This window comes from Pseudorca crassidens, chromosome 14, assembly GCF_039906515.1.
Source record: "Pseudorca crassidens isolate mPseCra1 chromosome 14, mPseCra1.hap1, whole genome shotgun sequence".
Taxonomy (NCBI): Eukaryota; Metazoa; Chordata; class Mammalia; order Artiodactyla; family Delphinidae; genus Pseudorca; species Pseudorca crassidens.
This window is the reverse complement of record NC_090309.1, coordinates 77,798,521-77,820,059: the sequence shown is the minus strand read 5'-3', so window position 1 is coordinate 77,820,059 and position 21,539 is coordinate 77,798,521. Positions and strand designations below refer to the sequence as shown.

The 21,539-nt window shown below is 54.3% G+C and overlaps 1 protein-coding gene and 1 long non-coding RNA gene across 3 annotated transcripts; one reads left to right on the top strand and one right to left on the bottom strand.

Annotated features, from left to right (window-relative positions):
- The first annotated feature begins 506 nt into the window (after positions 1 to 506).
- On the top strand, positions 507 to 16,408 carry LOC137205436 (uncharacterized). 2 transcript variants are annotated; one of them, XR_010934135.1, is made up of 3 exons: positions 507 to 759; positions 12,952 to 13,145; positions 13,508 to 16,408. It is a non-coding gene; the product is annotated as an uncharacterized lncRNA (long non-coding RNA). The 2 variants fall into 2 exon arrangements; XR_010934134.1 differs by lacking the exon at positions 507 to 759 and adding an exon at positions 7,964 to 8,190.
- Positions 1,703 to 8,869, bottom strand: OSR1 (odd-skipped related transcription factor 1). Its single transcript, XM_067703641.1, is given in 5 exon segments — positions 1,703 to 2,529; positions 2,531 to 2,642; positions 3,392 to 4,091; positions 8,122 to 8,495; positions 8,597 to 8,869. Coding segments are annotated over 3 exon segments (981 nt in total). The 5' UTR covers positions 4,060 to 4,091; positions 8,122 to 8,495; positions 8,597 to 8,869; the 3' UTR covers positions 1,703 to 2,328.
- Positions 16,409 to 21,539: the final 5,131 nt, after the last annotated feature.

Genomic DNA, 21,539 nt, shown 5'->3' with positions numbered 1-21,539 from the left:
CTCAGGTCCTCAGAGGTGATCAAAGCTCTCGGTAGTGGAGTGTGTGTGTGTGTGTGTGTGTGTACCCACGCCCTGTCCTCATCTCGGAACAATCACTTAACCGGGCGAGTAAAGGAACAGATGTGGCTTCTCCCCTGGGGTGCTAACACAAGTCGCGGCGAAGCGCGACATACCACAGCCTGCGCTGCCTGGGCCCAAGCCGTCGAAGCCCAAAACCCACTGACTAACCCTCCCTCCAGATGCCCAGAGGTCACAGTTCTCTGGGATACGGGCTCCGCTCTCTCCTGGGGCGAGTCCTTTTGGACCCGAGGAGTAAGAAGGCTTGGGCTCTTGCTTGACTAGCGGAGATCCCATAGGCCGGTCCAGAACCGGCAGCGCCCCGCCCCTCGCTCTCAGTGGGTCCTGGGACCGGTCAAGAAGGTTTGGAGGGCAAGACCAGATGCAGACAGGACCTGCGGCGGAAGTTACTCGGGGTTGCGGGCAGGACACAGCGAGGTGCCCCGATTCCTGGGCCGCCCCTCCAGGCCTGTCCAGCAGGGGGCAGCGTGGCTCCGAATGCTGAGGGCAGGACTCGTCCACGCCGTCCCGGCCAAGGCCACAGAGATAAGTTGGGTTCCCGCACCGCCGAGTTCAAGCCCGCCGAGAGCGGGGAGGCATTCCCAGAGGAGGTGAGGATGGCGCAGCGAAAGGCTAGAGCGTTTTAACTCCTGCAACCCCGGCACACTTTTTCAGACCGAGGATTGGTGGTCCCTGTTGCAGGTAAGCTCGGCCCAGCTGTCTCCGCGGTCGCTGAGCGCCGGACACAGAAGCCCGAGAGGCTGCGCTCGGCTCGGGAAGGGCCGCGGGCGCCACCGCCTGAGCCGCCGCGCGGTCAGGATGCTGAAGCTGGGGGAGCCCCGCCCCGCCCCGCCCCAAGCTGGAGAGCCCCCTGCTGCCTGGCCTCTAATTGTGGGAAAACTAGGCGCCCCAGGGAAGGTTCAACTTGTGGAGGGCGGACTCAGATTTCTCCTCCGAAACTCCCCGGGCCTCCCAGGGCGCCCGCCCCCGCCATTCCTGACAAGGCTTTAAAACGGCAGGAATCTTTGCGGGCGTGGAGCCGGGATCCGGGCAGGGGAGAGGCCCCAGCCAGAGAATTGTGTCGGGGGCTCCTAACAGAGGGAGGGATGTAGCTTGGGGGCTTTGGGGAGGCAGCGGTGATTATGTATTTGTAGCCGCGTATGGGGGCCCGGGGGGACGGTACTGGCGTGAGGCAGTCCGTGAGGGCGCTTCCTTCCCGCCCCAGTGCAGCAGCAAGAGACCAGGAGGGAGGCTTTTCGTTGGGGAGGTGGGTGACGTTCTCTTCCCTTGGTGGACCCTAAGCGACCCCGACACCCGGAGATGTTGGGATTTCTCACGGCCGATGTATTGGCCGCAGGCTCGGCTTCTTTGTAAACTCGGAGCCCTTCGGAGATGAGGACTGGGGATACTGAGACCCTAAGGCCAAAGTGGAGGAGAAAAGTAAGAAAATATATGCGGGCGGGGTCCGCGGTTGCCCAGCACCGGGAGAGAGGAGCGCTGCTCCACCCATCCCAAACCGCTGACGCTAATTAGGGGAAAGTTGCTGAAGTGGGACAGGTCGGCTTGGGCAGCGAAACCCCGCTCCTCTCAAAGAAAGGAGCCGCCCAGTTTCCTACATTTGGGAGGGAAATTACCCATCCTTCAATGCCTGTAAAATAACCGTTTATTTAATATTTTTAAAAACTCCAGTGATAAATGTCCGTTACCGATGGTCAGCATAAAGTGCCAATCGCAATACATCGTCCTGCTCCTAGCCTTCTGCTCGCTCGTGGTGATGGGGCAGCGGAGCCGGGGAGCCGGAGGCCGGGCCCCCTCCAACCCCAGGGCCCGAGGCCCTCGCCCCGCCGTCGGAGTCCGGGAGCCCACGACCCGCTGCGCGGCAGGAGCTGGGAGGGGCGCTCCCCGGCCCCGCGATCCTGGGGCCCGGCGGCTGAAGCAGATACAGGGATTACACTTTTGCAGGCTCCCAGGGGTGGGGTTGGAGGCGGGAGGAGGGGTTGGAGGCTGCGAGAGAGCACAGGACTTCTTTTCCTCTCCCCTCTCTCTCCGCAGTCAGAGTTACAAGCTTATATGTTCAAAGAAAAAAAAATAAAGAATAAAGAAAACGTATAAAATAACAATAGAAAAAGTAATACTTCTGGGAGAGGCGCCGCTGCGGCTCCGCGAAGCTTTCGTTCTTTTTTTTAATGCAGTTTCCCTTCCGCCACGTGAGTACCTCCTTTTGGCCAAGAGTTTAGCCGCGTCCTGGGGGAGCCGCCCGGGCGGCCGGGGTCACGGCCCGGGGCGGGGCTCTGGAGTTCCGCGTGCGCCCGGGCCCCGGGGGACGCGTTTGGGATGGGGGAAGGTCCCGGGAGGCCCTCCCGCTGCCCGCCAGAGTCGCCTTCGGCTTCTGGTCCCTCTGGAAGAGGGGGCGGCGTGACCCAGGGTCCGGGTGCCCCGGAGGCTCTGTTTAGCATTTGATCTTGGAGGTTTTGAGCTCCTTCACCTGTGAGTGTAGCGTCTTGTGGACAGCGAGAGTCCTGGACTGGCAGAATCCTTTCCCGCACTCTTGACACTTGAAAGGCTTCTCTTTGGAGTGAATATATCTGAGGGCAAAAACAGACCGAGAATTAATCCTTGCAAAATGACACAATGTTATAAATATTATAAATAGTTATCCAAGATCCCCTCCCACTGCAATGAGGAGCTTGCCCTCAGAAGAAAGGAGGTTTGGGAGTACCTAGTGTGGAGCAGGGCAGTGCCGAGTTTGGGGATGGAGTAGGGAGGTGAAGGAGACACCTCCGTCTGAGCCGTGCACAGATCCAGCTAGGCCGACCCCTGCCTTCCTAACCAGGGCTCAGCATGGCCTCCTTATAAGGCCTGAGTCAACACCGAAGGTGAGTGAAGGGACCTGGGTGGGAATATTTGCTGGAGCTGTGCTGTCCCAAACAGTAATCACGAGCCACATGTGGTTATTAAAATTCAAATCAGGTGAAGCTGAAAAGTTAGCTTCTCAGCTACACTAAGTTGCCCATTTCGAGCGCTTGATTGTCATTTGTGCCACGTATCACTTTTCATCATCGCAGAAACGTCTACTGCACAGCGCTGCAGATGGAGGAAGCTGTGCAAGCCTGTCTGGAGCCTGGGTCCTATTCCTCGCATGTTCTCTCCACCCATGCTCCAGGAACCCATCCCTGAGCTTTGTTGGTTTCCTTCCCGATCTGGGGGAATCCCAGAAACTTAGGAGGCTTGGACTTGGTAGGGGGTGGGTCTCCTGAAACTCGGCATTAGGGAGGAGGCTGGTGGGACAGAAGCAGACAGCCAGCTCTCTTCTGGGCCACCCGCAGTACCGCACCTGTGGTCTCGTAGGTGGTCTTGCCTCCGGAAGGCTTTGTGGCAGATGTCGCAGGTGTAGGGCCGCTCGTCCGTGTGCGTCCGCTCATGGATGAGGAGGTTGTAGGACTTAGTGAAGTGGCGGCCACAGAATTTGCAGACGAACTCCTTCTTGGTTTTGGAAGGCAGGCGTCCCCTCGTGGGCTTCTTTTCTGGGGACAGCTTGGTCACATCCAGGAGGGCGCCCAGCCCACTGGCAGGGGACCCGGGACCCTCTCCCCGGCCAAGCTTGGACGGATCTTCTTGCGTGGCCGCCAAGGCCAGGTTGGCAAAATCAAAGCGCGGCTTGGTCTTGAGCGCCGCGGGGCCGCTGCCTCCAGCGGTGATCTCAGGCTTGGGCTGGATGACGTGAGGGAACCAGGGGAAGGCGGGCAGCTGGAAGCGCGCGTCCACCAGGCTGGACACGGCGCCGGGCACTTTGGAGAAAGAGGACCGCGGCAAATGCATCGCGGGGTAGCCCAGCGTCCACTGGTGCAGGTGCACGGCATGCAGCGCACTGAAACCATACAGATTGGGCAGGTGGTCCGAGGGCACTGTGGGCAGGCCATTCACTGCCTGAAGAAAGGAGTAGTTGGTGAGCTGCAGAGATGGGTGGATGGGCACCGGTGCTGGCAAGGTTTTGCTGCCCATGGCCGTAGTTGCAGTATGTTCTCAATCTCGATCTGCAAGGAAAAGAAGAGGGGAGGGGAGAGGAACAGACAAGTTCAAGGTAAGTGCCCTCCTTCTGAGTTCCAGCCCAGCCACACCTTCTCTGTCCCCCAGAGCCAGAGCTGGGAACCTAAGACCCCACCCATGGAGCTCACTGCCCTCACCGAGAAGACAGGAACCCTCAAAATTGCAGGACTCCTTCCCAATGGCCTCCAGCAGAGACACACAACTTGATACAGAAACCAAACTAAATCCTATGCAATGCGACCAACTTAAAATGAGTCCACAGTGTACATGACACTGAGAAAGGCATAAGCACAGGGAAACTGTCCTGTAAAGACTTACATCCAGGCAAGCCTGAGTCAACAGAGAATTACACTCTCCTGTAAAGATAACAGAAACTTGGAAGCACACTTACACATTCATGTGCAGATAAACAAATACAGAAATGCATGCTGACAGATAAACACAGACTCACACATTCTGAAGCAGAGTTGACAACAAGGTGCAAAGATAAACTGCGACAAGCAGTACTGTGCTACTAAACAAAATGCAGGGAGGAGCGCTCGCACACACACGGGATCACACCGCACCTACAAAGAGCTCCATAGACAGCACACGTACAAACGCCCACGAATCTGCACATCTCCCAGCTCCTGTGCATTAAGCTGTACTAGCTGACCATCAACTTGGCTTCTAGAAGCCATGTCATGTTTCTCCTTACAACTCTCAACGTTGACCTCAAATTTGCTTTTCTGTATCGCTATTAACGAGCCCTTTTGACACCACCCTCTCTGCAGCTCCTTGCGGACTGACTCCCTTCCGCAGCCCTTGGGGATCACCTTTGTTTCAGCAAGGACGCTAACAGCCACATTTATTTACTCACTCAAACATCTGCAGTCATGTACAAGGGGGCTGCAGTGCCCTCCCTACCCCATAGGAAAGGGGGGCAGGGTCTTGGGGCTCTCGGGCTGTTTGTGCGTGTGGTGAGCACCCCCTCCCCAGCAGATGGGTTTGCCTATGAGTAAGAGCATTGAGGCTGGGCCTCAGCTGCTGTGGCCTACGCACCCTCCAAATGCAAGGCCAGGGAGCTTGAGCAAAGCCAAAGGGGAGTCATGCTGATGTGACAAGCAGTCTCCTGGCCTTCTTGAGTCTTGGTCAGGGTCCCTAGCCTCCGTGGACAGGTCTAGACTCGGCAGACAGACCTTTTAGGTCTGTGCCTCCCAGACACTCCTAACTCGGGTCTGTCCAGTGGAGGCAACAACAGGGAGAAAAAAAGGTGGAATTACACAGAAGACCCTGGGACGCTCAAGTGCCGAACTCCAGCTCAAGAAGTCACTGGGGAGCAGGTGCTTGGGACCCGCTTCTCCTTGCCTGTCTCAATCCCCTGCCGCCCCCTTCTCCCTTTACTCCTCATTTCCCCTCTCCTCTTCCTCAGATCTTTCCAACCTGCAGCAGGTCCGCATCCCTGGTCTTCCCAGGCCCCTGCTCTGTTCCCTCCTTCACAGCACACACTGACACCACCCAGACAGCTTCTGAAGCCTTGCTTACCCTCAGCCCAGGCCCCTCAGGCTCAGGCTGCCTTTCACTACAGGGAAGCTTTTAATGTGAGGGCAGTGCCAGTGCTGTTCCCAGGAGAATTGAGGACAATATTGACCTAGAAGCCCTTCCCCCCTCGAAGCTGTTGGGGAAAGTCACTCTCGGTGTGGTGGGCCCTAAGGAAAGAAGCTCTGCTGGGGGTGGAGGGAGCAAAACACCGAGAGCCAGCAGCGATGTCCTCGCGCAGGTTAAATCGAATGAAAACCAAGTCGGACCGCAGCAATTTATTTGGCCTGGAGCTCAGGGAGGCACAAATCTGGGTGGGAGTGCGGAGCGAGGACCCCGGCGGCGGAGCCCTGGCCTCCGCAGCAGTGTTCTCCATTGCGTCGATCACGGGTCGCGCCAGGGACAACCCGAGACCCTCCTACAGCGTTGAGACACGGCGAAGCAAAATACGAATTGGGCCAGAGAGAAAGCTGGAGCCTGTTTGGGTTGGGAAGGGGGAGGGGGGAGAAAGGAGACGACTCGCCGACTTCAAAGGTCTGCCCAGAGTTAGGCGAGGTGAGCGCTCTTTGATTTGCTGTCACCTCTCCTTCCCCTCCCTGCGCTGGAAATCAGATCCTTATCTCTGGCTCCCCGGGGCCCGCAGGGCGCCGCCCGGGCCTCCACTTGCTCCCCTAGTGCTCGGCCTACCCCCGGCGATGGCGACAGAGCGCTGGGCTGCACCCGAGCCCGGACCGGCTCCGTGCAGGGTCGGGGATCCCACCAATCCCTCGCGTACTAACCTGGCCTCCCCTCGCCCACCCCCAGGAGCAGAGCCCTTGGGCTCGGTAAGGGGAGCGGGCGCCTGCAGCCGACACTGCTCTTGGGAGCCAACGTTAACGGGCTATCTGCCCAATCTCGCTTCCCCCGACACTCAATTTCTTTTTCTCAGGGGCGCAGTCAGTTTATTTTCTGCCACATTCCGAGGGCAGGGTTCCCCAGGCCCTCGTCAGCGATTTTCCCGGGGACGAAATTCGTTCGAAACGTGGCTCTCTACACTAGTAGTCCCAAGAATGGGCCGAATTCACTATTCGGTTTCAGGCAGTCAGCTAAGAGAAAAACAGTCTCACACTCCCCTGTCCCGCCAGAGAGGATGAGCAAACGCCCGGCCCCGCTGGCTCCCGTTGCCCTGACACCGGAACCCCAGCGTGAAGGCTTTAGATCTTTAAAAGCGAGAGAAAACACCTCTCCCCAGGCCCGAGGCCAGGCATCCACTCGGCAAGGAGCTAGGACCTCGGGACCTTGGAGGTGCGGGTAAGGGTGCTGACCACGCGCATCAAACGCCATTCGCGCTTCCCAGCCCGGATCCCCGCGCTGTGCAGACACTGTTTCGAAACCTCGTGCGACAGAGCGCCAGTCCCGGGTCTGCAGCCAACCCTATGCTGGGCATTAATGAAGTGTGCAGAGTCTATTAAAGTAGTTTATTCGGGGCTAATTGAGCGTGAGCGAGTTAACTGCTTGCATTAATGAGGACAGAGCGAGCTCCATGAGCTTGCGCCTGGAGGAGTCTAGCATCAGCCCCAGAAAATCATCCTTGACACAGAATCCCCATCACGTGTGGTGACCGGCGTCCGGACCCCTGGCGAAAGGACTGACCAGCACGGGACACTTCTGTTTAATTCTCGCAACGAACGAGATCGAACGAACCCTTCGGCTACGCGTCCATCACCCCTGCATTTAAACGCCTGCTGCATCCTCAGCGATCTGCTCCCCAGTCTTATTGAAATCGCAATTACTTCTTGGAACCTCGGATAGAACATCTACCCACTGGTCGCCCTCCATCCGTTCCCCCCGCCCCCCGCGTCCTTGCCAGTCCCTCTCTTCTTTAGGAGGCCATGAACCTGAGAGATTAACTAGCCTTGCACGTGGTTTCTGTTCCCAAGAGCCAGCGCGCAGCTCTTAACCCGGGTGAAATTTACCAAATTGTGGCAACAAAGAAACCCTCAGCAGCTACACTATACTCCAAGAGCCTACCCCGCTACTGGCCGAGATGCTGAAAAACGACTGGATGTGGGTTTTCATTCCTCTCATCAGAGAAATTTTGGGGGAGAAATTAGTTCAGCAGGCAGTCCGTCACATCTTTCCCTCTCTTCTCCGGCTCCCACCTTCTCTCCTGAAGGGAGACAGGCACGGGAGCAAACGAATCCTTCCCTTCCAAGCCCGAAACTGAGGACACCCGCGGCTCCACAGTGTTTCCGCTATTGCGGCGTGCGGGTCTCTGATTGGGAAGTAGTGTTCGCGCCCCCTGCGTGCTCCCCTGCACCGGGACAGTCGCGGGTTACGCTCCAGGCCTTGACCACACAGAGCAATCATCGGATAGAGAACACCCCGAAAGCAGAGCGCAAGTGCGAGGCGGCGTCAGGCACGCGGCCCTGCGCTCCCGGGTCGGGCCGGCCTCATACCTGAGCGCAACTCGGCAAAAGACAAACGCTCACGAAAGCGCGACCCGGCGGGGGCATGCACCTGTCCCTGGCGCGGGCGCCTGCGGCTGTAGCCATCCATCCGCTCCCTCTTCCTTCTTCGTCAGCTAAGGTAGGTCAGGTCGGGCTCGGCGCGCGTCTCGGGAGAGTCTGTGCCCGCTTTAGTTGCTTCGGTTTCTTAGAGGGGGGGCCACAGGCTGACTTCCGAAGTCCGCGAGCACCTCGCCTGGGATTCCGCGAAGCCCGGCCGCGCTGGGGGCAGTAGTGGGGACCCGCCCCCTCATTTCCCCGGGGTCAGAGGCCGAGGACCTCTCACGCGAAGCCCCTGAGCCAGCACCCACAACCGCCCAGGACTGCAGCTGCTCTCTCGCTTTCACAATGGTCCTGCAGCCTTCGCTTGGCGAGAGGAGCTTCTTTCTGGGACATAGAGAGGAGACACCCGCCGATCGGTGACAGGGGACCCGGGAGTCCTGCCCGCATTCCCCTCGCCGAGCCCGGGCGCCCAGGGCTGCAGTTACCTTATTCCGCTGCGGTCCCGGCGCTGCGCGCGTCTCTGGGGCTCCCGTTGCGGGGGACCCGGGAAGCCAGAAGCGCTAGATTCCACAGCGTCCTGGCCCCTCTCCGGCTGCGGGGACTCCGAGCGCCCGACACGCGGGAGCGCTCAGCGGCCCCGGAGTCCTGTCCGCCCAGGGATGGTGAACTTCTCTCGGGGCTCCTACGTTGGGTCTGAAGCCGGTGCGGCTGAGAACGTACTGGGGAGAGACCGAGCTCCGACTCACTCACCCCTTAGCACCGAGCCGCCTACTTATTTTAATCCACCACCCTCCCTCCTCCCTCCCTCCCCCCTCCTCCTCCCCCCTCCCCTTGCCTCAGGATTCCTCCCCTCCCTCCCCTGCCCCCTAACCATCCTGCCCTGCGCATGCGCACTGAGAGAGAAAGTTTTGCTGACCCGGGCAGCCGACTGTGGCAGAGGCGCTCGCTTGACCCCGGCCTCCCGGGAGCTGCGTCCCCTGTTCTTCAGTCCTGTGCGACCCTTTCTGCGTTGTTTGTTAGGCCCACGAGATCCCCCCAGGCGCGCTAAAGGAAAAACAACCTCTAGCTGATGAAACCGGGCTGAAACCGCGCATTTCGCAGTCCCCTACCTCGGAGCCTAGGACACAGCCTGTGCAAGGTCGGGGTAGGCGGGGGCGGTGCGTCGGGATCCTGGCGCCTTTGTTTGGGCTCCAGCGCACCTCGGCCCCTGCTGACTAGCCTCTTCTCCCAGAATCCCTTCTGGCGTGGAGCATCTCCTGGACATCCGAGAGTGCTCAGCGCCAGAGCGGTAACCCAGACCCCAATGCCTATGGGTGACCCCAAACCCTGTGTTACGGAGTTCGCTAGAAAGATTAGAGGCGGAGGATGGGGCAAGGAGTCAAGAAAGTTATTTCCCGAGGACCCCAAACCTTCCGGGATTCACACCCTCTAATCATGTATTCATTTAGTTTAGGAGGATGGATGAGAGTTTGGAGGATGAGCTGCACAGGCACGCGATTCACGCTGAAAAGTTCTTCAGCTCCAGGACCTTTGAGTCCAAGGGATTGGTTCAGGTGGAGTTTGTGATCTAAGTGAGGGTCAGGGTTCTGGCTGCAAGAAATTCTGTCTTCACTGCTTATGCTTTAAGAAGGAGAGTACTTGTACCTTCTTCACTGCCTGGCTCTAAGAGCTGACCTCCAGCTGACCCCAGCCCAGATCCCTCCCCGCCATCTCTCTGGAACAGCCAGCCCTGGGTCCGGAGGAGGGGCTGGTTTCTGGGGCTTGGGTGAGTCCAGATTCACACCCCTACACTCGTGGGGTTTGCCCCAAGACTGCTGCTGAATGACCCCTCTGAGGTCTGCAGACTGGATCCTGGCCTCAGTGGGTCTCTAGCATATTGGTATTGTGTGTCTGGAAGAAGCTGCCACTCTGTCCAGATTCAGTCTGCAAGTCTGAGCTGACTTTCTTTTTTTTTTTTAAGACTCTTGGTTCCCTGACCTAGGAAAACGGTAGCGGAAATGTCCCCCAAAAAGGAATAATTGGAGGACACCCTGGTCTTACCCACAGGCCTTTAGAACAGAACCTGGCCTCCAGCCCCTAGGTAACTTTGTCTTGGGCAGGGAGGAGGAAAAAGGGATGCAGTCTTTGCCCCAGGGGACTGCATTCACCCCCTGCAGGTTAGTGCTAGAGTAAGGGACCCATGTAAGTTTGTCTGTGCAGCTGGAATCCTAGCAACTTCCAGCATGGAGCGACATTCTGGCCCTTGGGGGGCCCCCTGGGAGGCCCCTTGGGAACAGCAGGAGCTGAGATCACTCCCTCCCCTGAGATTCCAAGGCAGCAAGTGCCAAGAGCAAGGAAGGCTGGGAGGGCAAGTCCAGCAGGGCATTCCTGGACGGTACCGGCTTCCACCTCGGGCCAGGGAATCGGTGTGCACAAGGCTCAGGCTCTCCTAGGAGACCAAGCTTGGCACCTTTTATTACCAGCAGTGAAAGAATCCACAGAGGCCTCCGCAGTGGGCCATCTGGCTGTCCAGACCACTTAGGAAACGGCCCCTAGGAAGAGGACATTCAGGTAGGATGGAGCCTCCTGGGGTGTACCTCTCTTGCTCAGAACGCCACCCAGTGCAACTGTGCTTCCTCCATCTTTCACTTGCCTTTTTCTCCTGAATCAAGGCCCCTGGCCAACCTGCCTCAAAGACTTCTAGAAAATCTCCAGGTAGTAGGATCCCTAAAGAGCTCTTGGAGAAAGTTTTTAGGGATCCTAAAGAAAGGGCCATGCAACCCGCTTGTTTAATGCTGCTTTTGCCAGGTTATCTGGAAAACTGACCCCACTCAGGTCAAATCCTGTAACTTAGCTGGTGTGGGGCAAGATGGGGCTGCCCAGCATCTCAGGTTTTGCCTCTCCAGCTGCTTCCTAGGACAGGACAAGGCGCGAGAGAGGTGCAGGACACTGGCACTGCCCAGCCTCAGATCTGTTTCAGACACCTGGCTTCAACGCCATTCTTTCTAGGTCTTGGCCAATGAACACCCCCAGAAAGCTGGAATAATGAAATTCAAGATTTGCTAGCTGCCGCTGAGTCCTCCAAGTCAATCTGAGCACCCAAGGGGATGACCCCCAAACCCTGGCCTCAGTCTCCAGTGGAGACCAACCAGATCCTAGTTCCCTCTGGACCCACCGCAGGAAGAAACCCTGGAAGCTAAGAACCCCTCGGCTTCTCTATGCAACGGGAACAAAGGGGGCTCCCCCCGCCCCATTTAAGACAAATAGATCCCACTAAGTTAGGTCTAGGTCGCCACGCTGCGCCTGGACTGCAGCTTGGATAGACTGAGCAGAGCAGGACTCAGGACACGTAAGGGCTACCGAGTTACTTTACGGCGAAGCCAAATTCGTTTAAAACTTGCAAGGACATCATGGTTCAAACATGGTCAACGGCCTCACTATAGGGTACCCAACCACCCTATGGCCCCAGAGCTCAGTGAAGGTGGAGAAACTCCTGTCTGGACACCCATGCCATTCCTGGGCGTCCCGCACACTCCGCCCCCGTGTCTGCAAGCTTTGCTCGCTTAGAGCCCGCGGGCACCAGCGGGGGACCAGACCCCGCGCAAACCCCGCCGCTGGTCCTTCTGGTTCGCGCACCCACCGCCCGCCCGGCGCAACCGCGGGCGCCCGAGTCTGGGACGGAGCAGTCTCGGGGAAATGGTCCCACAGTAGCGACCAGGCCTCCAGGTCCGGGTTACTCCCCGCCAGTGCCGCTGGGGTCCAGCAGGAAGCGATACCCAAGGCAGCCCGTGGCGCCGGGTCGTGGACCGCCCTGAGCCCAGTCCCGCAGAGAGCCCCCGCCCGCCCTCCGCCGCCTTTCCTGGGCACGATGGGGTGGTGACAGCCTCTGCTGCTCTCCCCACCCCATCCCCAGACCCTCTCCGGACCCCTGCTCACTCGGAAGGAACAGTGCCCCAGCCTGCCTTCGGAGTGAAAATTGAGCAGCTTCCAGAAAATTAACTAGAACGTGGCTTACTTTGCTTTGGGGGGTTTTGGATAAAAAAATGAACCCCACCTCTCCTCACTTCCCAACCACACAAAAGTGACCTCATTTTTTTTAGAAAATGAAATTTACTTAGTACTAGGTGAGCTTTTGCTTCCAACGCAAGCTTTCCTGTAACTACTTTGTGGACAATTGGGGGTCTGCTCATTTGACCCCCCTTTAAGCATGTACACAGCTTTCAAATAACCGGGAGATTTAGGTATCCCTCTGTAATCATTTAGATGATGGATTGTAATGGCTCAATAGTTCCTCTGGAACCATTACGATCAATCAGGTCAAAATCCAGCTTTGGGGAAAAGTTTTTAAGCACGGGAGGTAGGCAACACGACATCCACACACATTGCGCAGATAACAGGCTCTGATAAGGTACAAGCAACGCCAGGGTCTTAGGAGAATAGATCACAGGTGAACTCAAGAGCCGGTGTTTATTGTGACAGCGACAGGCAAGTTACAGTATCAAAACTGAAAGGGAAACTGAACTGTTTTTCCAGGCAGTTCCCGTTTCCTAAGTGCTTTATGAGCACATAAGTATCTTGTAACTTTCTGTCACCTTAATAAACAAAACAATTCATGCATGCATGTATCTAGCCTTGGTTTATGAGATGTGTGAAGCACGAATATCATGTGGAATTGCATAAACTCCGGGCATACTAGCACCGGCAAAACGGAACGAAAATCACGTCTTAAATTGTGAAGATAAAATGTAAAATGTGCGCAGAAATTGTGGGGAGTTTTTACTTTTTGTACAACTATGAGTTGTCAAAATTATTTTCGACGGATCTACGTTCTAAGATTACTGAATTTTCCTTTTATTCAAAGGTGGAAATAAATGTATTAGAAACGACGCAGTGTCTAATCAAACTGTGGATGATGAAAAAAAAAAGTTATTTTAACTGAATCGCGTATAGTCAGGGGGAAGCCCTGCGGACAGAATTACCTTACTACACCCGCGGCGCTACGTCGTTGACGGGCTACACAGGCGGCGGTCGGCGCTGGAGGAATGAGCGTTGGAGGTAATTAATTTCCAGACACTGGAGGGTTATTATCTGCATAGCGATTTCCGGCGAGGGGACTCGGAGCAAGTCTGGCTGCGATGTTTTATCGACAGACTTGGGGACGCAATCCTAAAGAAAACGCGCCACCTGCTGGTGAGCAAGTGACAGCTCCCGGTGCCCCTTCCTCGAAAAGTCTCACATCCAGTTGTCTCCGGGGAGGGTTGGTTTTTTTTTTTTCCCTTTAAATGTTCTTTTCTGAGTCACGAAATTCGCCTTTACTCATGTAAAACTACACACTGCCCTTCCAAAGAACAAACACGGATTCTGTTTTCCCTGCTCCAGATTTGTGAGGGTAGTTTTGGTTTTGTTTTGTTTTGAAGAATCCGAAATCCTTGGCAACTTTCTACCACCATTAGTTTCTGGTCCTGGGAAAAAACAGTGAACCAGGACCTACTGCGAAAGTTTTCTGCATTCTCCGAGCTGGGTTAGCGCTACCTCCTAGGTAGCTCCTTGGAGATGAGGATGCTCTGGCTCTTGCGTCCACTTCCTCCCTCCCTCCCCAGCTTGGAGGAGCATCTGGACCCGGGCCCCTCCCAGGATTCCCAGTCGGGCTTTCTGAAGAACCAAAGGAATGGAGAGGGAGAGCCTGCTTCTTCGAATCGGAGTCTCTGAAACACGCCATGCCTCCTCCTACCCTCACCTTCCTCCCAGGCAGGCCACTGGATTCCAGGTCCTTTGCTGCTCCCTTCCCTTCCTGGAATTCCCTACAGGATATTTTAGCTGGACCCTCTCTACTCCTTGGCATCAAAGCTGCAACTTAAAAAAGAAAAAAAAAAGTTGTTTTAAATTTTATTGAGATGTAATTGACATTGGTTTGATACATTTATATATTGCAATATGATTACCACCACCATAGTGCTAGCTAGCTCACACCTCTGTCACTTCACATGATTATAATTGCTTTTTTTGTGGTGAGAACGATCATCATCTAGTTTCTTAGCAACTTTGAAGTTTATAATACAGTTTGCTGACTATAATCACGATGCTGTGCATCCAGAACTTACCTACGAGTTGCAAGTGTGTGCCCTCACCATCTCCACAACTCCCCCAATCCCCCGCGCCCAGCCCCTGGTGACTACCATTCTACTTTCTGTTTTACAGGTTCAGCAAAGCTGGGTCTTTGATGCTCTCTCTTCCTTGTTATCAAAGCTCTGGCTTTTGGGATAGAGACCTGAAGGGAGAAGTCCTAAAAATATACCTGTTAACATGCTCTTTGGTCTGTCTTTTGCAGACAGAAGAAAACAGGGTGTAGGAGATCCTTGGGGGCTTCGGCTGTGCTGCTCTCACAGGCCTCTATCCAACTTCCTTACAAAACTCCTTGCAGGCACCCTGGGAAGTTTAGAGCTGCAATTGCACAATTTCTAATAAGGAAGAAAACAGAGGCTGAAATTGCTTTCCAAGACCAATTATTCCAAGACTCTTACAGCACTCTTTGCAGCAAAGGCTTGAGATCATGTGCAGAGGAAACAAGCTAGGGCCCAGGGAAAGACAGGCTCCCTGCCCGTGCTCCAGGCTGTCGGAGGAGGGCTCTGCTTCCTGCCACCCATCACTCTCTGCTCCAGCAAGAGGTAGGGTTTCCCAGTTCCTTATTCTGCGCTTGCAATGAGGAGTGGAAAAGGGAAGGGACCTGACTTAGACATTCCAAAGAACTACTAAGGCCACCAAAGCTCCCTATGTGATGTGAAGCCCTGGGGTGCCTCCCGCATGCATGAACAACGATACTGACTGGATGGAAGGGGATGGGGGCTTCTGCCTCTTTAGTGTTTATGATTGGGGTCTTCCTGCATTCAGACTGTCACACTGAAGAAGTCCTGGGTCCCCAAAGTGGTGGCCCAACCGGGAGAGAAGCAACCACCCGTGGAACTTGGAAGGTATCCAGATGCAGCTCTAAGAGTGGTGTCCATCCAGCAGATGTGACTGCAACCCAAGCACTGGCACTGAGGAGGTAGGTGTGAGGTGGGCGGAGAGATTGGAATTGAAGATGCTCCATAATATTTGCCCCTTGGGAAAATCCAGAGTAACCAGCAAGCTAGGAAAGGACCAACCCCTCTGCTAGAAGAACCTTCGTTCCTGTGATTTCTGTGAAGTTCGGCTCAGGAGGAGGAGTGGTATTCGTGGATCTGAGCCATGTCATAGTATAGCTGAACATCTGCACAGAGCAGGAAACCACACTCCCTATTTCAGCCGCCACCAAGGGCCAGGTGCCCTTCCTCCCTGGTCTCAGCTGGCACTTAAAATGCGAGTCTCACCATAGCTCCCTTATTCCCAGGTGACTCCAGGCAAATCCATTTGCTGGTCATGTCTCCAATCCCCCACATGAGAACCTCTCCTCTGAAGAGAAAAGCATTTGCTGAAACACTCTGAGCAAATACAAAATTAAAAAAAGGGACATATATTAGCACAGGATTTTTCACTTCAAAATGACTAATGGTTGGGTCCTTTCGGTATATTTGGGTATTCGTTTGCATATCACATGTCAACGATAAGGGAATGGAGAGAAAACTTAAAACTAGAGCATGATTATCAATGTCTTCCAGATAAAGAATTTCTGGAATCATGGCTTGGTTTGCCAAAAATTCTGTCTGTCACAAACATTTCAGGAGATTTATCTTAAAAAGGATAAGCCATGTAGGGTAGAGGGGCTTGTGCTTTCTTAATATTGTGAGAAGATAGCCAGGGGGAGCTGCAGAAGGCCACGGGGCCCATATGAATGGAAAAAGCTGGGTTCTCAATGCCCAGGGTCCTGCATGGGCAGCAAAGTGCAGGGGATCGTGGAGAACCTCAGGGCATTTCCATCTCAAGCCACTGGGTACAAAGGCCACCCACTGAGGAAAGGGAGGGCCCACAAACACCCCTCAGCTCAGCTTAAGAGCTGGTCCTCAGCTAATTCTTGCTGGAGTGGTAACTGACAGTTAGCAGGTTAATGGTTTAAGAAAGTGCTTTCCAAAATCCCAGCCACAGCATCACCCCGAGGGTTTTCACAATGCAGATTCCCAGGCCCTGTCCTCAGAGTTTCTGATTTAGGAGGTTGGCAGGGGGCCCTGAGAGTCTGCTTGTTTTAAAAGCTCCACAGATGATTCAGATGCCGGTGGTCTTTCGAGCCCATGCAGAGTGAGAGCTGTTGGTAAAGAATGATTCTGCCCCGTGGTATCTGGGTTTTGCTAAGGAGGATTCTGAGGATTGAAAATTTATCCAAAGACAAAGAAAAGGCTCTTCATTAAAGCAGTTTATACCCTCGAGTAGGTGTTTCTTCTTTATCTTTTCCTTTTCTGTAAGAGAAGAGGTCTGGACTGGATAATCATCAAAAGCCTCTCAGTTCCAGAACTGTAGGATCCACCTTGTGCCATGGGACGATGAGTGACATGGGGGCGGGGCTTGGGTTTCCCTCCACCCACATCATGTAGGAGGCTGCCGGCAGAGGAAAAAAAGTCATTTCTGCAGAACTCCCTTGGGGATACAGAGGCCCTGGAGGGAACCAGCCAGCAAAGCTGCCCTCGGAAGTTAGGTCACACAGAGGCCACAGGGATGTGTAGGTTCAGGCACGTGGAAATTAGCTTCTGTGTTGGGAAGCTGATCACATTTGGGGTAAAGGGAGGGAACAGAGGCCTCTAACATCACCTGGTGGACCTCTCTTGTCTTTCAATCCATAGTTCATTATATGAGTGTTACTGGAAGCTTCGAGAAGGAGGAAGGTGCTAAATGGGCTACACGGTGAGACTGGGTTTGCCCACACACCCTGCGCATTCCGGATCTTTAATAGGTTGGACGGGTGGTTATTCACGCAGAAGCAGTGTAGACAGCTGAACGGACACCCCAGGATGGCTGATTATTCCCCCGTGTCACTGGGGTCATGACATTTGGTGCCGGCCAACAGGGAATTTTTTATGTTTTTACTTTGACAGCACTTTCCAACTTTGTTTTGGTAAAAACATGTCTATTTACATGCCTCTTAATAAACATGCCACTTTACACGTCTTACTAATTTTAAAAGCAGTGTAAAGGGTTCCAGCTGAGTACGATCAATTTTAGTCACCTATGGTGTACAGATGAGGGAACGTAAACGTCTCTTTGAAAGTGTCTATACTGATTTCCTTGCGTCAGGTGCACCCAGAGCCCCTGGCTTGATGGAAAGGACAGTGATTTCAATCACTAACACCCTCGGAGTGATTTAAGGAGCTGTTGTGTGACGCCTCCAGGAGAGCGGCATTATTCCTGTCACCCCTGTTTTATTAACAGAGACGTGAGGTCAGGGGCCTCCCTGTGGCTGGGCCGAGGCTCACGAGTGCAGTCCTGGAAGTGGAAATGGGCTGAAACCTCTGAGGGCAGAGCCACACACAGTTCTTCCCAGGGTCCCCTCCTCTCCTGAGCGCGCGGGCCCTGCACTCCTGCGTGATCGGCCTGGATCCTCACACCAAACCCAAGAGGTCAGCAAGATGATGGGCACTTTCTGTCTGAGCAGATGTGGCTTAGAAATATCACGTTACTTGTCCCAAAGTCACGTAGCTAGGTAAGTCTGGAGCCACGACTTAACCCCACGTGCATCTGATTCCAAAGCCCAAGTTCATAATGAAGGCAGCCTCCCTCGGCAGTACTCAAAGTGTGTCTGCTGGTGGCATCGGCCTCACCTGGAACTTGTTAGAAATGCAGAAGCTCAGGCCCTGCCTCAGACCTACTGACTTGGAAGCTGCAGACCCCATTCTGATCCCCAGGCCCAGGCTCTAGTCCTGCTCAGGGTCTTAGCCCTAAACATAGGATTTAATCTCAGCCTCTAGAATAGACATCTAGAAGCTGCTAGATGTACAAAAATCAAAGGCCCACAGACTAAAGCCTAGAAAAACCGCATCACCCAACTCTAATGTGCCCCAGGGACCCACAAACTCTGCTTTGGCCCAAGAGTGAGCACTGTGGACTGGCCAGCAACCTGACCCTGGCCTTTCCTTTCTTCTCCTCTCCTGGCTCCAGAGGTGAGACTGACTGAGCAGAGAATCCACTGAGAAGAGTACGCAGGGCACAGCCGCTCCATAAGAAAGGGTAGGCTTCAGAGTCTGCTTTAGGAGGTGGGGGATGAGCGATGTAGAAGAGCCTAACGGTGTTTGGGGAGCAGTAGTACCTGCCTCCCTCCTCCTAGTAGAAGAGAAAATAAGAAGGGGCTCCTGGGATCTTCTCTGGTGAGGCACGAGCTTACACAGTGACGTACATATTAATCGGGATATTTGTACATTAATAGTGCATTGCTCTTGGGTCAGTCTGGCACAGGTAACATTTTTGAATTCAAAAGGCATCCGTGATAAGTGACTGACTGCATGTTAAAGTTATGTAAAGGGCTGACCGCTCACCAATCACCAAGTTCTTAAATATGACTTCTTGTTTGATTATCCCAATCTCTGCCAAACTCAGTGTAGTTATTGTACCATCCTCATCAACACTCTGCCAACAAAAAGGAACCTGGTCTCAGCAAGTGTGCTTCATCTTCTCTTCAACTCCCCTCTTTGAAATCCAACACAGAGGACGCCGGAGTTGAGACGCGGTGGCCCGGGGCCAGCTGTGCTGGGAGCATGCGCAGGGCCACATGCGGACGTCAGGCCGTGCTGGCGGTCTGGTCTCCCACTCCACGTGCTGTCTTCTTCCCCAGGAGCCCAGGGCTTTCACACTGGCCCTGTTCGACTTTCTCTCTTCTTCTGAGATTGGAGGGGTTGCAAGCATCACCACATCAAGGGAACTGTGCATTTTAAGAGCAGGGTCTGGAAAGAATCATGTTTAACCTACGGGATTGGCATAGAAATGGTAGAATTGCCTCTATTCCAAAAAGCACAGAGTATAAACTCTTGGAGGAACCTTAAACATATCATCTTTGACACCTCCATTTCACAGACGAGAAATCTGAACCTCCAAATACGATTTACCCGGTGACACAGCTGCAACCCGGAGCTAGATTTCCTGACATCTGGAGGGGGGGCTCCTTACACTTTGCTCCCCGCTCCCCCTTCCTGTGAGTCAAGTCTTGAAAGGAGGGGGTCTTATGAGGGTCTCCCTTTGTCCTATGTCTTCAGAGGACAAAGCCCGTATGAGGGAATGATGTTCTGGGTAAGAGGCCCTCTACAAACCCCGCAGGCACACTGCGGTATAAAGATGCCCCCGTGGATGCCTGGGCCTGGGGTTTGGATGACTGCTGCTCATGATGTAGCAGCCTTATGAAAACATTAAATGTCATTACTTATTTCTTCATGTCCAAAATGTATACTTCAACATTTTCTCTCTGTAGACAAGTGTCACTTTTACTGCAATCTTCAGGCCAGATGTTCCTGGTATAAGTGGTAACAGCTGCCATGCTGGCAGACGTGTGGCTCCAGCTAAGTCACTTTCCAAAAGACCCCAAAGCTCTCTCTGCAAAAACACTGGCGTGACAGGAGAAACCCATACCTGACCCTCCTGAGCTGCTCAGGAAAGCACAGTGGAGGCTGGCACCAGGGCGTTTGGGCAGGCAGGATGCCAAACCGCTGCCGCACCTCCCTCCTCCTCGGGGATGAGCTGGAATCCCTGGGTGGGGAGAGCTGACTCTGCCTCCTTCCCTTCCGGCTTCCTTTCAAAGCAGCGTTTGTAGTGCCATCACCCATTATCCACGTCCTCGTTTGTCTCAGGACCAAGTCGTTTCCCCTGTTTTCTGTCACCCTCGCCATAGCCTTCTATGATCTTAAGTTGACATGCTATTGTTTTTGAACTTCGCTCAAGTTGCAGCCGCCTGGTAGCATTTATCTTCTCAGTTCCCTTGGGCCTTGGTGAATTCCTCAACAAGGTCCCATCTCGGCATCAGCGTTTCCAGAAAATACAGGCCCAATTTGCTTCCATCTTGAGCGAAGACTGGGGACTTGACTCAGCCAGAAAAATAACGCTTGCCTTTGCAATTTTTGGCTCTCGAGCTGAACAGCCTATTATCCAAGAATGTCATCCTGTTGGGTAAAGTTGAATTTATATGACAGGCACATACGTGGACAGGCACACAGACACTCTCCGGGCATCACACAAGGGAGCTAAGGGTGGCTGCAGCGTGAGGCTTCCTCCAAGAGGTGGCGAGCTCATTCAGAGTTCTGGCTCCTCCAGATGGGAGTGAGGCCAGCTCTAGGCAAGAGGAAATCATGTTGGTGTTGCTAGAATCCGGCGAGATGTGCACTCAAAGGATGGACGACCTCCTGGGCCTGAGCTTTCAGGAGGTCGGTGGTGGCAGAGTTCATTTGGTCCACAGTCTCCAGGAGTGGTCCAGCCACTGGCCCCCAGCCAGGATCCTGGGCCTAAGCCCTGTGAAGGAACAGCTCCCATCACAGAAAGAACTGGGCTTTGGGATCACACAGAACTGATTTCTAGTCCTGACCTTGCCTCTTACAAGTTATTTGTTCTGGGCAAAGCTGCTTAATCGCTTGACACTTCATCTGTAAAAACAGGATGAACACCTGTTCTATGGGATTGCTGTGATTAATGAACCAATATTTGCAAAGCTCCTGGTACAAAGGGAATAACAATTGTTCTCTCCTTCTTCTGCTGGGACCAGATTATGATTTCATCACTTCTTGAGCTGAGATGTCTTTTAGGAGAATTCCCACCTCAAAAATCAGGACTGTTTCCAAGCCTGTGCCAGTTATTACGCCACTTGTGCTCAGTTCCAGCCCACCTTTCCACGCTCTGCTCTGTGAAGCTGGGGCTGGGACCCTGTGAACTACATCTTCCCTCTCCCAGCTGTTCGATGCTGTGAATAGGTAGGGGCGGGGCGAGGGTGGGTATTGGAAGGCAGTTTGCTCACTGCTTTCAGTGTTGCTCTAGGGCTGCACCTCACTCAGCATCACGGGTGGCTCCGGTTTCCAGCTTCATCCAGCGCTCCCAGCAGCAGCCCCGTTGGGCCCCGTGGAGTGCCCTCCCCTCAGATAGCTGAGCCCCTGCCCCATGGACTTCCTCTTCTGAGCTCCTGAGCCTTCCAGAAGCAGGAGGGAAGTGCTGCTTCCCCAGAGGGCTGAGCCCCAGCTCTACAGGGTCCGTCCTCCTGAGAACCCCAACCTTTGCCTTTGTATCCTCCCCCTTTTCCCTTGGCGTCCCTGCGCTGCTCCCACTGTGCTTTCTTAGACACCCCTGCCCACTGAACCCATTTTCTCTATTAAATTCTCTCTGTTGAAATGCCTCACATGATTTCTGTTTTCCCTGCAACACTGATCGTTACAGGGACCCCATGTCCCAGTTTGCCTAGATTATCCTGATTTATACTAGTTTCCCTGCCATCTTGTCTTGTTTAGTGTTTGTCCCAAACACAACTGTCTTGGTTTCCATGAGATCACTGGAGACATAGTTGTCCCCTTTCACAGGCCACAT